At 56.5% G+C, this 13,047-nt stretch overlaps 2 protein-coding genes across 2 annotated transcripts; both read right to left on the bottom strand.

Annotated features, from left to right (window-relative positions):
- Positions 1 to 2,708: 2,708 nt before the first annotated feature.
- Positions 2,709 to 4,705, bottom strand: LOC117871381 (hemoglobin subunit beta-like). Its single transcript, XM_034759306.1, has 3 exons — positions 4,550 to 4,705; positions 4,210 to 4,432; positions 2,709 to 2,944 (listed from the first exon to the last, which is right to left on the bottom strand). Exons 1-3 carry the CDS (start codon positions 4,639 to 4,641, stop codon positions 2,816 to 2,818), a joined length of 444 nt encoding a protein of 147 aa, XP_034615197.1. The 5' UTR covers positions 4,642 to 4,705; the 3' UTR covers positions 2,709 to 2,815.
- A 3,435-nt stretch (positions 4,706 to 8,140) lies between these two features.
- Positions 8,141 to 10,532, bottom strand: LOC117871380 (hemoglobin subunit beta). The gene is made up of 3 exons (XM_034759305.1): positions 10,372 to 10,532; positions 10,032 to 10,254; positions 8,141 to 8,393 (listed from the first exon to the last, which is right to left on the bottom strand). Exons 1-3 carry the CDS (start codon positions 10,461 to 10,463, stop codon positions 8,265 to 8,267), a joined length of 444 nt encoding a protein of 147 aa, XP_034615196.1. The 5' UTR covers positions 10,464 to 10,532; the 3' UTR covers positions 8,141 to 8,264.
- Positions 10,533 to 13,047: the final 2,515 nt, after the last annotated feature.

Below are 13,047 nucleotides of genomic sequence, written 5' to 3'. Positions count from 1 at the left end.
GGCCGCTGGGTGATCCGTTTACAGAAATGGCCTCTTAGCTTTGCTTTGCTCCCCCCAGGACGCTGCTGAGCACTGGGCTGAATTCTTGGGCGGGGTCAATTGTCACGTTAGTGCCCACTGAGGATCTGGACAATGTACACCGCCGAGGAGCTGGCCCTGCCTACCCTGTTGACACAGGCCCAGATGGACGTCAAGGAAACCAACCAGCGGCTCGGTGGGTGCTCCCTGGATGTAGCCAGCCCCTCAGCCAGCAGCCGTGACTGTGGGCGGATCCCTCATCCTCTGAAGACATAGGGCTCTGAGACTCTGGGGTCTTGTGGGTCACTGTCATCAGGCAACCCCACCATGCCACCCCCCAGCCCAGCGGGGACTTCTGCCCTCTCACTGGGCAGCAGGCATAGCCCTGCTCCTGCCCTCTATCCAGTTGGGAGTCACGCGGGGGCTGCTGAACCAGCAGCCTCTCCACTCACTGCGTCCCTGCTCGGCCTGGGCCAGGAAGGAGCAGCCATGAGGAACGGCAGTAGGGGGGGAGGTGGCAAGGACAGAATGTGGGGTGGGCTCAGTACAGGCCCCAGACTCCCTCAGATCCCCTACCCCAGGTCCCCCAGGGTCCCCCCCAGAAAGTCCCAGCTCCCCCCACTACTCCCCACGCCTCTGTGCCTGCCTCCCACTCAGTCAGCTTCCTGCCATTCTTGCCCTCTTCCTCCTCCTTTTGTAAAGGGAAATCACGCCTCACCAATCTATTAGAATTCTTTGAGGGGGTCAACAATCACCAGGGCAAGGGGGATCCAGTGGATATGGCGTACTTAGACTTTCAGAAAGCCTTTGATAGGGTCCCTCACTAAAGGCTCTTAAGCAAAGTAAGCAGTCATAGGATAAGAAGGAAGGTAATTTTGTGCATCAGTAACTGGTTAAAAGATAGGAGACAAAGGTAGGAATAAATGGTCAGTTTTCATGGTGGAGAGACGTAAATAGTGGTGTCCCTCAGGGGTCTGTACTGGGACCAGTCTTATTCAACAAATGATCTGGAAAAAGGGGTAAACAGAAAGGGAAAAATATTGCAGATGATACAAAATTTCTCGGGATACTTAAATCCAAAGCAGAGCACGAAGAGTTACAAAGGGATCTCACAAAACTGGGCGACAAAATGGCAGATGAAATGCAAAGGTATGCACATTGGAAAACATAATCCCAACTATACACACAAAATGATGGGGTCTAAATTAACTGTTACCACTCGAGAAAGAGATCTTGGAGTCATTGAGGACAGGTCTCTGAAAACATCCACTCAGTGTGCAGCGGCAGTCAAAAAATCGAACAGAAAGTTAGGAAAGAAGGCTGCACTGAGGGTTTTTTCCCCCTCTTCTGCTCTCAAGGGGAGAGCCCCTCTGCTTCCAGCCAGGTCCTGGTGGTGTGGGATAGCCTGGGACTCCCCCAGCCCCTCTGCCATGCCTGAGGGGCTGCAGCAAAGGGTAGCTGGCGGAGAGCAGCTGCAAATGTCCTCCAGTCTACCTCAGGGGCTGGAGCCCCACGCCCCCCTGTGAGCAGGAGAGGAGCGGGTTAGCATACTCAGCCCGGCCCTGCCCGACACAGCACGCCTGCCCTGGGAGCAGAGCCCGGGAGCCAGGCAGCAGCCAGGGGCGGGAGGGCTAAGAATCAGGGGGACCGGTGTCGTTTACAGCAGCTCTCTCCTACCGTGCAGACAGCGAGGGCCAGCTGCTAACAGCCCGGCCACCCTTCAGTGCTAGCCAGACCTCCAGACACAGCCAAGGCCTGGCCGCCTCTCCATCCTCACGGGCTGTCCGTCTGACCCCCTCTCCCTGGCCCCTTAGCGGCTCTGTTATGGCCACACGCTGGGCAGTTTTGCAAGGTCATTTTTCAAACAGAAATCCTAAAAGCTCTAAAACAATGGAGGGGAGAGAAAATAAAACCTGGCCCCAGCATCCCAGAGAAGGAAGTGCCCGGACGCGCCTGTGGTAGGCCCCAGCCTGCCTGGCCCCAGCAAAATCCCCTGGTTTGGATGCGTGATCCACAGAGCACAGCGGGGGACATCCCTGGGCTGGAGGATGTCCTGGGCCCTACACGATTTGTAGGGGGTTAGCCTGTAAGAGGGTAGTGGGGGAGGTGACTGCCCCTCAGGACGGCTGGGGAGCAAATGGACCTGGAGAGAGGGAAGGGTGAGGTGGGGAGGAGGGTGCCCGCTACCCCTGGGTCTGGATTCAAAGGGGTGCAGGACACCCATCAGCCAGGTACTGGGGTGAGTTGGTTCAAGGGGTGGGGGAGCAGCTGAGAGCCCTTTGGCTGGGTTTTGAGAGTGCATCCCTTGAACTGCTGGCTTTCCTTGCAATTCCGCTGTAAAGTAACCGGCGCCCCTAGTGATCTGCTGATGAACCCCAGGGCGAGGGGGAACTGGGGTTGTTTTGGTGTCAGTCCTGTTGATTTGCAGCATCAGCCAGGTCCTTTGCCGGCCTGTCCTAAGGAGCTGCCGTGTTTTGGCATGGAGGGAGGGGGTCAGTGGGGCTCGCTTTGCGCTCCCCCAGTGCCGGGGGGCCTTGAGGATTATTTTCAGGGGGCAGCGAATTCTGGCTGCACCAACCCTTAGAGAACAAGAAGCAAACCCATCAGCAGGCAACAGCAGGTGCCCCCAGACCTCCCATGAGTGTCCCCCCGCCCCAGTGCACCCAGAGACGCAGACACACGGTGAGGGCTGCAGTGCAAGGCTTTTATTTGACTGTTGCAGCCTGCCGGCCTCCAGGGTGCAGAGGGGCCTGGAACGAAGCAAGCTCTCTCCGTCCCGCGGGTCCCTGCCGAGGGCTCAGTGGTACTCGTGGGCCAGTGCGTGGGCCACCACGCCGGCCAGCTTCTGCCAGGCGGCCTGGCAGGCAGGGGTGAACTCCCTCCCGAAGTGGGCGGCCAGGACGATGATGAGGATGTCACCCAGGAGCTGCAGGGGAGAAGGAAGAAAATACCCCCTTGAACCTCCGCACACCTGTGTGCCGGGGTTCCCTACCCCCCTCCCAACCCTTTTCTCCTGGGTCGTTTCTGCTCGTCTCTTGTCTCTTTTCAAACACACCAAGGGTAGCCCGGGCCATGGCTTAGGGGTACAAGAGCCCGTCAGACACTTTCTGGCCCAGCCGGGGTCCCTCTCTAGGGCATATAGACTGCGGGCATTGTTTTCAGGAGTCCTTTTCCTGTCCCTGATCCCCCTCCCCCCAGTCATGCAGAGGGCCCCAACAAGGGCTGGTCACTGTCTCTAAGTCCCACGTGAGCCCCAGGGGGGTCCCCTCCAAAGCCGTGTGGTCTCTTCATGTGCCTCGTTCCACCCCTTGCTTCCTTGCATCCCCCAGCCCCACCGGCCCTAGTTCACCTGCTACCCACCGCCCCACACCTGCCTTTCTCCCCTGGTTCTCTGCACCCACCCGGCTTCCCCGGCTTCAATGACCCTCCTCCCGCAACCCCCCGCTTCCCCGGTCGACCCAACTGGCCCCCTGTCTGCAGCGCAGTTATGGGGACCCATTCTGGTGCCACTCCCTGGCGCCGGTCCAAAAAAATACCACCCACATGTTTTTTTCAGCAGACAAGCCAGACATTTCTGGAGGGGGAAAAAACCTGGGCTGGCGGGAAATAGTTTTGTTTTGTTTTGTTTTGTTTTTCCAAGATTTTCAAAGGCCCAAACTGAAAACTGTCCGTTTTCAACAAACAAACAATCTGCTTTGGGTGGGGTTTTTTGATGGAAACCTGGCAACGTTGGAACCAAGTTAACATGAAACAGAAGCAGAAGTGGCCATATTGCACCTGGGTCCCGCTGCCAGCGGGGTGCACCTGGGACCAAGCAGAGATCTGCTCTGGATCACAGGCTGGGGGGACGCGGGGTTGGAGCAGAGCCCACCACGCTGTGGCAATCCCTGCCTTCCTCCAAGGATCCCCTCTGCCCTCTCCCACAGAGTCCCACCCCACTGCTGCTCCCCCTAACCCTCTGCCCTCCCCAAATACCCCACCCCTTCACTGCATGGTTACTGGCCATGGGACGCTGCAAACTCCCTCTCTTCGGAGGAGACGCCGTTTATGGCAGGCTGGCATCTCTCTGCCATATTATTTACTCACTGCATCTAAGTGCTTCCCGGAGCTCCCCCCTAAGCGACGCCTCCCTGCCCCAAAGGCCGGTCCCTAGGGGGCTGGGCAGAGGGCTCAGCGCAGAGCCCGACTCACCCTGAAGTTCTCGGGATCCACGTGCAGCTTGTTGCAATGCAGCTCGCTCAGCTTGGCGTAGGTGGCCTTGATGTTGTCCAGGTTCTTCACGGCTTCCCCAAAGGAGGTCAGCACCTTCTTGCCGTGGGCACGGACCTTGGGGTTGCCCGTAATGGCGGTGGGGCTGGAGAGGTTCCCGAAGGAAGAGAAGAACCTCTGGGTCCAGGGGTAGACGATCAGCAGCCTAGAGAGAGGGAGACAGGAGCAGAGACACGCACAGGGTTACTGCAGCCTCCTTGCAGAAGCAGCGGCTTGGCCAGCCTGGGAGACAGTGGGGCAGATGCCGTGGGGCTCGGCCTACCTGGCCAGGGCTTCGCCGCCGCATTCCTCCGCATTGACCTTGCCCCACAGGCTGGTAATGAGCTGCTTCTCTTCGGCTGTCCAGTGCACCATGGTGACGAGCGAGGGGTTGTTTGCAGATGCAGCTGAGGGAGGAACCTGTATATGAGCGGCAGACCCCCAGCAGGGCCTTTATCCCCCAGCCCCAGCTCCTCCCTCTCTCTGTAGACACGGCCATTGGTCAGCCCTGGGGTGGGGTCTGCGCTGGCTGGGGAGGGGACGGCCTGGGCAGGGTGTGATCTCCGAGGAGGGGGCCCCAGGCGAGATGAGGGCAGGGCTCAGCGCTTGTCCCCGCTCTCTATACCAGCAGCCCACTGCTCTCGAAGCGGGACTGGGACCCCAGGCAGCGAGCTGGCCCGAGGGAGAGGTACCAATCCCGGCCCACTTAGCCCTTCACACCGGGGCTGGCTGGTGCCAGAGTCTTGCGCTGGGCCTGCGTTTGGGGCAGGGTGCAGAGCTCCTCAGATGCAGCCTGTTTCGAAAGAACCCCGAAGTGAGCAGCAAAACCAGCTCTCCTGCGATAATGGTTTACACTTTACTACACGGGCTCTCTACGCCCTCGGAAAGGGGCACAAGCAGGCGCCTAGGTCTAGCACTGCTGCTCTGTGCAGAGGGGAATTTCCCCCTTTCCCCCAGCTCCACTCAGAGTGGATAGAAAGCTCCCCCCTCACCACGCTCTGCCCGCTGTTTAAAACGACCGACCAACAGGCCATAGGGCCAGCTCACCCCTTCGGCCACGTGGCGGCCCATCAACTACCCCTGCCGCCATCTACCGGGGCCTGTCCCTCAGCCCAGCTCTCCCCTCAGCAAAGTGCCTCTGACACTGACCCTCTCGCCAGTCCACCGCACAAGCTGGGGTCCCACGGGCACTAGAGGGTGACTCTGGGGAGCCTTTTTTCCTGCAGTTCATTGATTCGGGAAAGGGCTGTCTCAGAAAGGGACGTCGTAGCCCTTGACCCAAACTCAGCCACCCTGGGGTTCACCTGGTCTCTTCTCACAAGGAGTCCCCCAGCCACGGCCACTCTGTTCCCCGCGCCTGCTCGCTGGGGCCGGGCTCTGTCCTGTGCAGCGGAGCCATCGTGGGGTGACGGAGTGGGAGACCAGCTCTCCCGTAGCCACATCCCCACTGGGGGAGGCCTCTGGAGCCGGACAATGGCTGGCGTCTGCAGAGCATGGCAGACCACCAGGCTGTGTGAGGATCCGGCCGACGTGCCTGGGTTACGCCTGTCCTTCGGACAGAGGGACCGTGGGCCTGAGCCGAAGCTGACCGACATCCACAGGAGTCTCCCCACGGGTTTTCACAGGCTGTGGGTCAGGCTCCAGAGGGGGTGCTGGACCTGCAATCCCAGCCGGAGATACCTGGCTTCTGGGGAGACAGAGGCACAGTCTCCATTTGCCTTTGCTAATATCGCCTGTTCATGTCAATGTGTCCACTGCGGCTCTCGGCATGATGGCTGGAGGGCGTGGCGCTGAGGAGGTACTGACTGCACCCAACTGGGGAAGTCGGGGAACTCAATAACCTTCACTGCCCTAGGGGGCTGGTGGGTGGCAAACACTTCTTAATCTATTCCCTGTGTTTGGCGTGGGGGGCAGGCATAAGTGTCTCTTGCCTTTGGTAGTAGGAAGGAGGCTGGCAGGGGCTGGGGGGGGGAGGAGGGAGTATCCATTGCATGTTGCTGCTATGGGATGCCACTTTCCTCTGTTCTTTCCAGTTCTCCTTGACAGTAAAGAATGTCTCTGTTACTCTCGTGGTTATTCACGTGAAAGCAGCAGGCCCTGAGCAGCCAGGAAGGAAAGTGCTGTCCTGCTCCCAGGCCAGGTTACATAAGAACATAAGAACGGCCATTCCGGCTCAGACCAAAGGGCCATCTAGCCCAGTCTCCTGTCTTCTGACAGTGGCCAATGCCAGGTGCCCCAGAGGGAATGAACAGAACAGGGAATCACCAAGCGATCCATCCACTGTCACCCATACCCAGCTTCTGGCAAACAGAGGCTAGGGACACCATCTCTGCCCATCCTGGCTAATAGCCGTTGATGGTCCTATCCTCCATGAACTTCTCTAGTTCTTTTTTGAACCCTGTCATGGTCTTGGCCATCACAACATCCTCTGGCAAAGAGTTCCACAGGTTGACTGTGCATTGTGTGAAGAAATACTTCCTCATGTTTGTTTTAAACCTGCTGCCATTAATTTCATTGTGACCCCTGGTTCTTGTATTATGAGAAGGAGTAAATAACACTTCCTTATTGACTTTCTCCACATCAGACATGATTTTATAGACCTCTAGCATATTCCCCCTTAGTCATCTCTTTTCCAAACTGAAAACTCCCAATCTTATTAATCTCTCCTCATATGGAAGCTGTTCCGTACCCCTAATCATTTTTTTTGCTCTTTTCTGAACCTTTTCCAATTCCAATACATCTTTTTTGAAATGGGGCAACCACATCTGCACACACTTTTATACAGAGACAATATGATATGTTGTGTCTTATTATCTATCCCTTCCCTAATGGTTCTAAAATTTTGTTCACTTTTTGGACTGTTGTTACACATTGAGGGGAAGATTTCAGAGAACTATCCACAATGACTCCAAGATCTTTCTTGAGCGGTAACAGCTAATGTAGACCTCATCATTGTATATGTACAGTGGGGATTATGTTTTCCAATGTGCATTACTTTGCATTTATTTACAACCTACAGGTCCCGTGCTGTGAATGCTTATACAGCTGAATAACTTCACCCAGAAAGGGGCAGGGGAGGGGTGCTCCTTGAACCGGATGGCAGCTACTCTCCAGCATCAAGTTACTCATACACATAACGGCTGGCAGGATCGGGCCCTAGGAGGCCACGCAAGAAGGGTGTTGGCAAGGGATGCACTGAACCAAGTCTGGCCAGGTCTTGATAGCTCCCTTTAAACCATTTATCTAAAAACTGCCCCCACCCAGGCCTGGACTGAGCCGGTGTGAGTCAGCAAACTGCTCTGAGGCAGCATGCCAGCAGAGAGCCTGAGCTGATAAAAACCTTCCCTTGCAGAGGGGTGGGGGGTGTGGTTCTTATTTGCTCTTACCGCTAGAAAGACAATAAATAAATAGCAAGGAGTCTGGTGGCACCTTAAAGACTAGCAGATTTACTTGGGCATAAGGTGCCACTGGCCTCCTTATTGTTTTTGTGGATACAGACTAACACGGCTACCCCCGATAATAAATAAATCGTGCACTGAAATACCCCAGGGGGTTCCACTCACTGCAGGCTTTCTGCTTGGAGCACCTTACACAACTTCTCATTCAAGGTGCTCCATAGCGGGGCGTGTGTGTGCGTGTGACACTCTCCCTTAGTGTGCTCACTTGTGGCAGGCCTGGAGGTCCCCTGGCCCTGGTGATTTGTGAGGCTAGTTTTCAGAGCGCAGGACATTCACCCTTAGAAGTGAAGAAAGACAAACCAGCGAAGGCGCTGACCCATTGTCGCTCTATGAAACCTACAAGCACCCCCCGGTTCTCGCCATCCCGAGCCCTCCTCCACTCTCCCCACGCGCACACAGACACAGGGACTCAGGGAGACTTCAGCAGAAGGTTTTTATTTGGTTGTTACAGCCTGTCACTCCCAGGAGGGGATTCCCATACGTGCAGAGGAGCATGGGAGGTAGCTGGAGACCTCCCGCTGGTGGGTCCCTCCAGATGATTCAGTGGTATCCGAGAGCCAGAGCATGGGCCACCGCGCTGACCAGCTTTTGCCAGGCGGCCTGGCAGGCAGGAGTGAACTCCTTCGTAAAGTGAGAGGCCATGACAATGATGAGGACATTGCCCAGGAGCTGGAGAGGAGAAAGAAGAAAATACCCCCTGGGTCAGCACCGCTCTGATCTCCCACCTGTCTCTATTCAAAGCTCAGGGCTGGTGCAGGGGATCTTGGCTTTATGGAGCCCTCGAACTATTCTGGGGGTTTGTAAAACTAGCTGGAGACTCTGCTCCCTTCAACCCTGCAATAGAAACTCACTTGCCTTCCTCCCCAGGAGAGCCCATTAAAGAACATTAACCAGCAACCTGGTTTTTAGCTCAAGGGCACTCCTAGGGGCTCTATATAGAGTATATGGACTGTTGGCCTGAGCCTCTGTTGCATCACACCGGCCCCACCCCAGTGTGACCATCCTCTTTCACTGGTGTTACAAACCCCGGCGGGACTCTGGCACTCGGGTGTTTCGGCCAGTGGAATTTCTCACTGCCCTTCCTTGCTCAGAGGAGCCTGCGTATCTCTGCAGAATGACATGAAACTGGGCACCTGGTGCCTTCCAAAATGCTCCGTGAGGTTCTCAGCCTCGGGACGCCTGCTGAGCCAGGAGGCTCACCTCCCACCCCTACCCCAGAGCACAAATCCAAACAGCAGCCCCCAGTTACTGCAATATCAGGATTCAGGGAGGTGGGGATTTGTGCTACCAGAGACCAAAGGTTGCCTGAAAATGCTCCTCACCCCAGAAAGCTCCTACCACTCACCGGCATGTCTGGGTTGTCTCTTCCCCAAATCCCACTCTTCTTTCCTCCTGTGTCTCTCCTGTCTCTGACTCCTACACTGTCCTTTTGTCTCCTCCAGACTGATGGTCTCTCTCCTGACGTCCCCTGGCTCAGACCTCTTCCTGCTCCCACTGCTGCTTTCACTTTTCCTTCCCCTTCCTCCCTGCTGCCCTCACTTTACCCACCTCCTCGCCATCCCTCTCTGCCTTTCCCTTCCCCTCCTGCCTCCACGCCTCCTCTTCCTCCAGTCGCCTGCCTGCACCCCGAACCCTTTAACGCACTTTGACTTCTTCCCCCTCCCATACTGTTGTTCCATGCCCCCCTCGTCTCTCTCCTTCCCGCCTCGTGGTTTCCTCATCCCGTCCCTTGAGGCTTTTGCTGCCACTCCCCCAACGCGTGTGAACCTCCTGGCCATAGGAGAAGCGCTAAGAAGGGAGCTGCGCAGAGCCCTGGTAGCATGATGGCACAGCAGTCCTCACCCACCACGGATACGTCACCCAGCAAGGATCCAGACAGGCTGTGCAAGCCCTGACTACAGAGATTTCCCCTTCCACGGGTGCGTCCCCTCGCCTGCTGCCCACCTCTCTGCGCTTTCCGCACTCAGAACTTTCCCCTCCCAATCTGAATCCCTCTCATGTTTAGTCCCCTCCCGCAGGTGGCATCTGCGGATTTGTCACGGGGTCCCTGAACCTGAGACGATTCAGAGTTTCCCCTTGAGCCCTCCCTGGTGAAGACCCTGATCATCCATGCCTGGTATCACTTCCGTGGATGGTATGGAGCTGCTGACGCCATTGCCCGGGAGGCCACCTTTGGCCCTGCTCTCCTGGGAGCTTGCCTGCAAGTGACTGACCCAGAACCAAGGATGGCCACGGTTGCTCCCGCTGGCCCTGCTCCGGGGATGGGCAGGGGGCTGGGAAGAGGGGTCAGCCCAGAGCCGGACTCACCTTGAAGTTCTCAGGATCCACATGCAACTTCTCGCAGTGCAGCTTGCTCAGAGTGGCAAAGGTTTGCTTGATGTGGTCCAGGTTCTTCACGGCTTCCCCAAAGGAGGTCAGCACCTTCTTGCCATGGGCACGGACGTGGGGGTTGTGGAGGATGGCTTCAGCATTGGAGAGGTTCCCGAAGGTAGAGAAGAACCTCTGGGTCCAGGGGTAGACGATCAGCAGCCTAGAGAGAGGGAGACAGGAGCAGAGACACTCACAGGGTTAGCGCAGACTCCCTGCAGAAGTAGCGGCTTGGCCAGCCTGGGAGACAGTGGGGCAGATGCCGTGGGGCTCGGCCTACCTGGCCAGGGCTTCGCCGCCGCATTCCTCCACATTGACCTTGCCCCACAGGCCAGTAATGAACTGCTTTTCTTCGGCTGTCCAGTGCACCATGGTGAAGAGAGTGGTTCTGCTCGGCGCGTAAGCTGCGTGAGGAACCCGTAGCTGAGCTGGAGTCCCCTTTGGGGACTTTTATACCCTAACCACGGCTCCTCCTCATCTTAGCCCACATGGCCATTGGCTGGGCCCGGGGCCAACACTGCCAGGGCAGCCTGGAGGAGGAGGCACTGTGAGTCGGGGTGTGGTCTGCGGGGCAACGTGCCCAGGGCTAACGCAGCGGCAGAGCTCTGGCCCCCCTCCTTCTGTTCTCCTGCCTTCGGCCAGGCAGCTCCCAGACCCAGCTGCCAAAGGGTGGTGCAGAGGTCTAGGCCGAGACCTAAGGACCACGCCGGCCCTGCTCACTCCCTCGAGGGAATGAGTCCCGGGGAAAGGCTGGATGAAACGTTTGCTTTCCCCCTTGATTTGAACCCGGTTGGCTCTGGGCACACCTCAGTCTCATATTAGTATCGTCACCAGTCAGATGAGTTATGATTTATTGCCCAGCCCCAGGGCCCCGTCCTGCCAGGCAGGGTATGAGCGAGCCCCTCCGTCGGAGAACTGATGATAGAGCTAAGCAGAGCAGACCAGGCCCTGCACTCTAAATACAAATGAAGGGTGGGGGACAGGAAGGATCATCACTTCTGTCGCACAGAGAGGGGAAGGGACATGGCCAAGGCGAGCCAGAAAGTCTGTAGCAGAGCTGAAAACAACCCCGCCTCTCCACAGTCAGTGGCAGACCTGGTCACTGGAACCCGGGTCTGACCTCTGGAATGGAGCCATCTAGGGGCCACGCAGCGAGAGCCTGGCTCTGGGTAGTCCCGGCCACGCTGGTAAAGAGCTTTGTAGAGCAGGACAATGCTCTTGGGTGCTGTCCTGAGCCATGGCCGGGGTGGGGCACAGGGCGGACGTGTTTGTGTTGGACGAGGCGCCCAGCTGTGGGCTGTGTCTGCTTCCACCTCCATCCAGCCCCAGGCCCGGGCCTTGGGTCACCCGAGACACAGCGGCTGTGAGCCGATTCAGAGCCAGCAGGAGTCAATGGGAATCTCTCCCGTGGCTGCCCAGCTCTTTGGGGCCGGCTCCGAAAGAGAGGCTGGGCTATGGGACCCTAGCAGCACAGGATTCCTTGTGATTCACTTCTTTAAACGCATGCAGCTACTTTCAGGGCCTGCTTTTGGGCTGTCTTTTCACCCGTGTGTCTGCGTTGGAGCAGAAAAGAGCATGCCCAATACAGGGGTACTGCCCCCCTTGCCAGGGCCTAGCGAGCGTTGAGAGGGGGGCCGGGGACTGGTGATCACCCCGTCGCCTGTCTCTTTGCTACGTTAGCGGGCAGGTGATCTGCAGGGGCGAGGGGGAGGGGGCGTCCATCAGGGGTGGGTGCAGTGAACGTCCCCCGGGTGCTTTCGTGGGTAATACATTGAACATTCAGTGATGTCTTTCTTCAGCTGATCACGCTGGGGCACACATGAAAGAAGGAGTGCTCCCATCCCAGTCTCAGGGCCTGCTCCCACGGACACTTGTGCGTGTGAGTAACTTTACACACGTGAACAGCCCCACCGCACTTGCGGAAGCAGCAGCTGCAGTCTTGCACCATGACACCTGTGTGGCGTTATACGCTGTCTGATTAAAACATCTCAGTGTGTGTGTGTGTAGTTCTGTGTGTGTGTGAGAGAGAGAGACAGAGACAGAGAGAGTATTTCTGTGTGTGTGTGTGAGAGAGAGAGAGAGTGTATTTCTCTGTGTGTGTGTATTTCTCTTTCTGTATGTATCTCCCTGTGTGTGTGTGAGAGAGAGACAGAGTGTGTATTTCTCTGTGTGTTTGTATTTCAGTGTGTGTGTGAGAGAGAATGTGTATTTCTATGTGTGTATTTCTGTGTGTGTATGTGAGAGAGAGAGTGTATTTCTGTGTGTGTGTGTGTGTGTGTGAGAGAGAGAGAGAGAGAGTGTATTCTGTGTGTGTGTGTGTGTATTTCAGTGTGTCTGTGTGAGAGAGAGAGAGTATTTCTGTGTGTATATTTCTATGTGTGTCTCTGTGTGTATGTATTTTTCTGTGTGTGTGTGTGTATTTCTCTGTGTGTATGTGAGAGACTGTGTGTATTTCTGTTTGTGTGTGTGTGTGAGGGGGGGGGGAGAGAGAGAGAGAGAGTATTTCTGTGTGTGTGTGTATCTCCCTGTGTGTGTGTGTGTATTTCTCTGCATGTCTGTGTGTGTATTTCTGTGTGTGTGTATTTCTGTGTGTGTGTGTATTTCTGTGTGTGTATTTGTGAGAGAGAGTGTATTTCTGTGTGTGTGCTGGTGTATTTCTGCGTGTGTTCACTTGTGACAGGCCTGACTAGTCCCTGGTAATGCCGCGCTGGATATATGCCTCTCAGAGTGCCGCATTTCCACCAGCCCTTAGAAACCAAGCCATGAGCTAACCCATTTCCTGGTTATGAAATCTCTAAGCACCCCTGTCCCTACCCTTCCCCGGGCCCTAGCTCCCAAGCACACACAGACTAGGGACAACAGGAAGACTGCAGAGGATGGTTTGTATTTGGCTGTTGGGCCATCGGTATTTCCCTGCGGGGAGCTGTGCCTGGAAGGTAACAGGCTGTCATCCTCG

This window comes from Trachemys scripta, chromosome 1 (assembly GCF_013100865.1).
Source record: "Trachemys scripta elegans isolate TJP31775 chromosome 1, CAS_Tse_1.0, whole genome shotgun sequence".
Classification (NCBI taxonomy): domain Eukaryota; kingdom Metazoa; phylum Chordata; order Testudines; family Emydidae; genus Trachemys; species Trachemys scripta.
The sequence above is the reverse complement of the archived record's forward strand: the minus strand, read 5'-3'. Positions and strand labels throughout refer to the sequence as shown.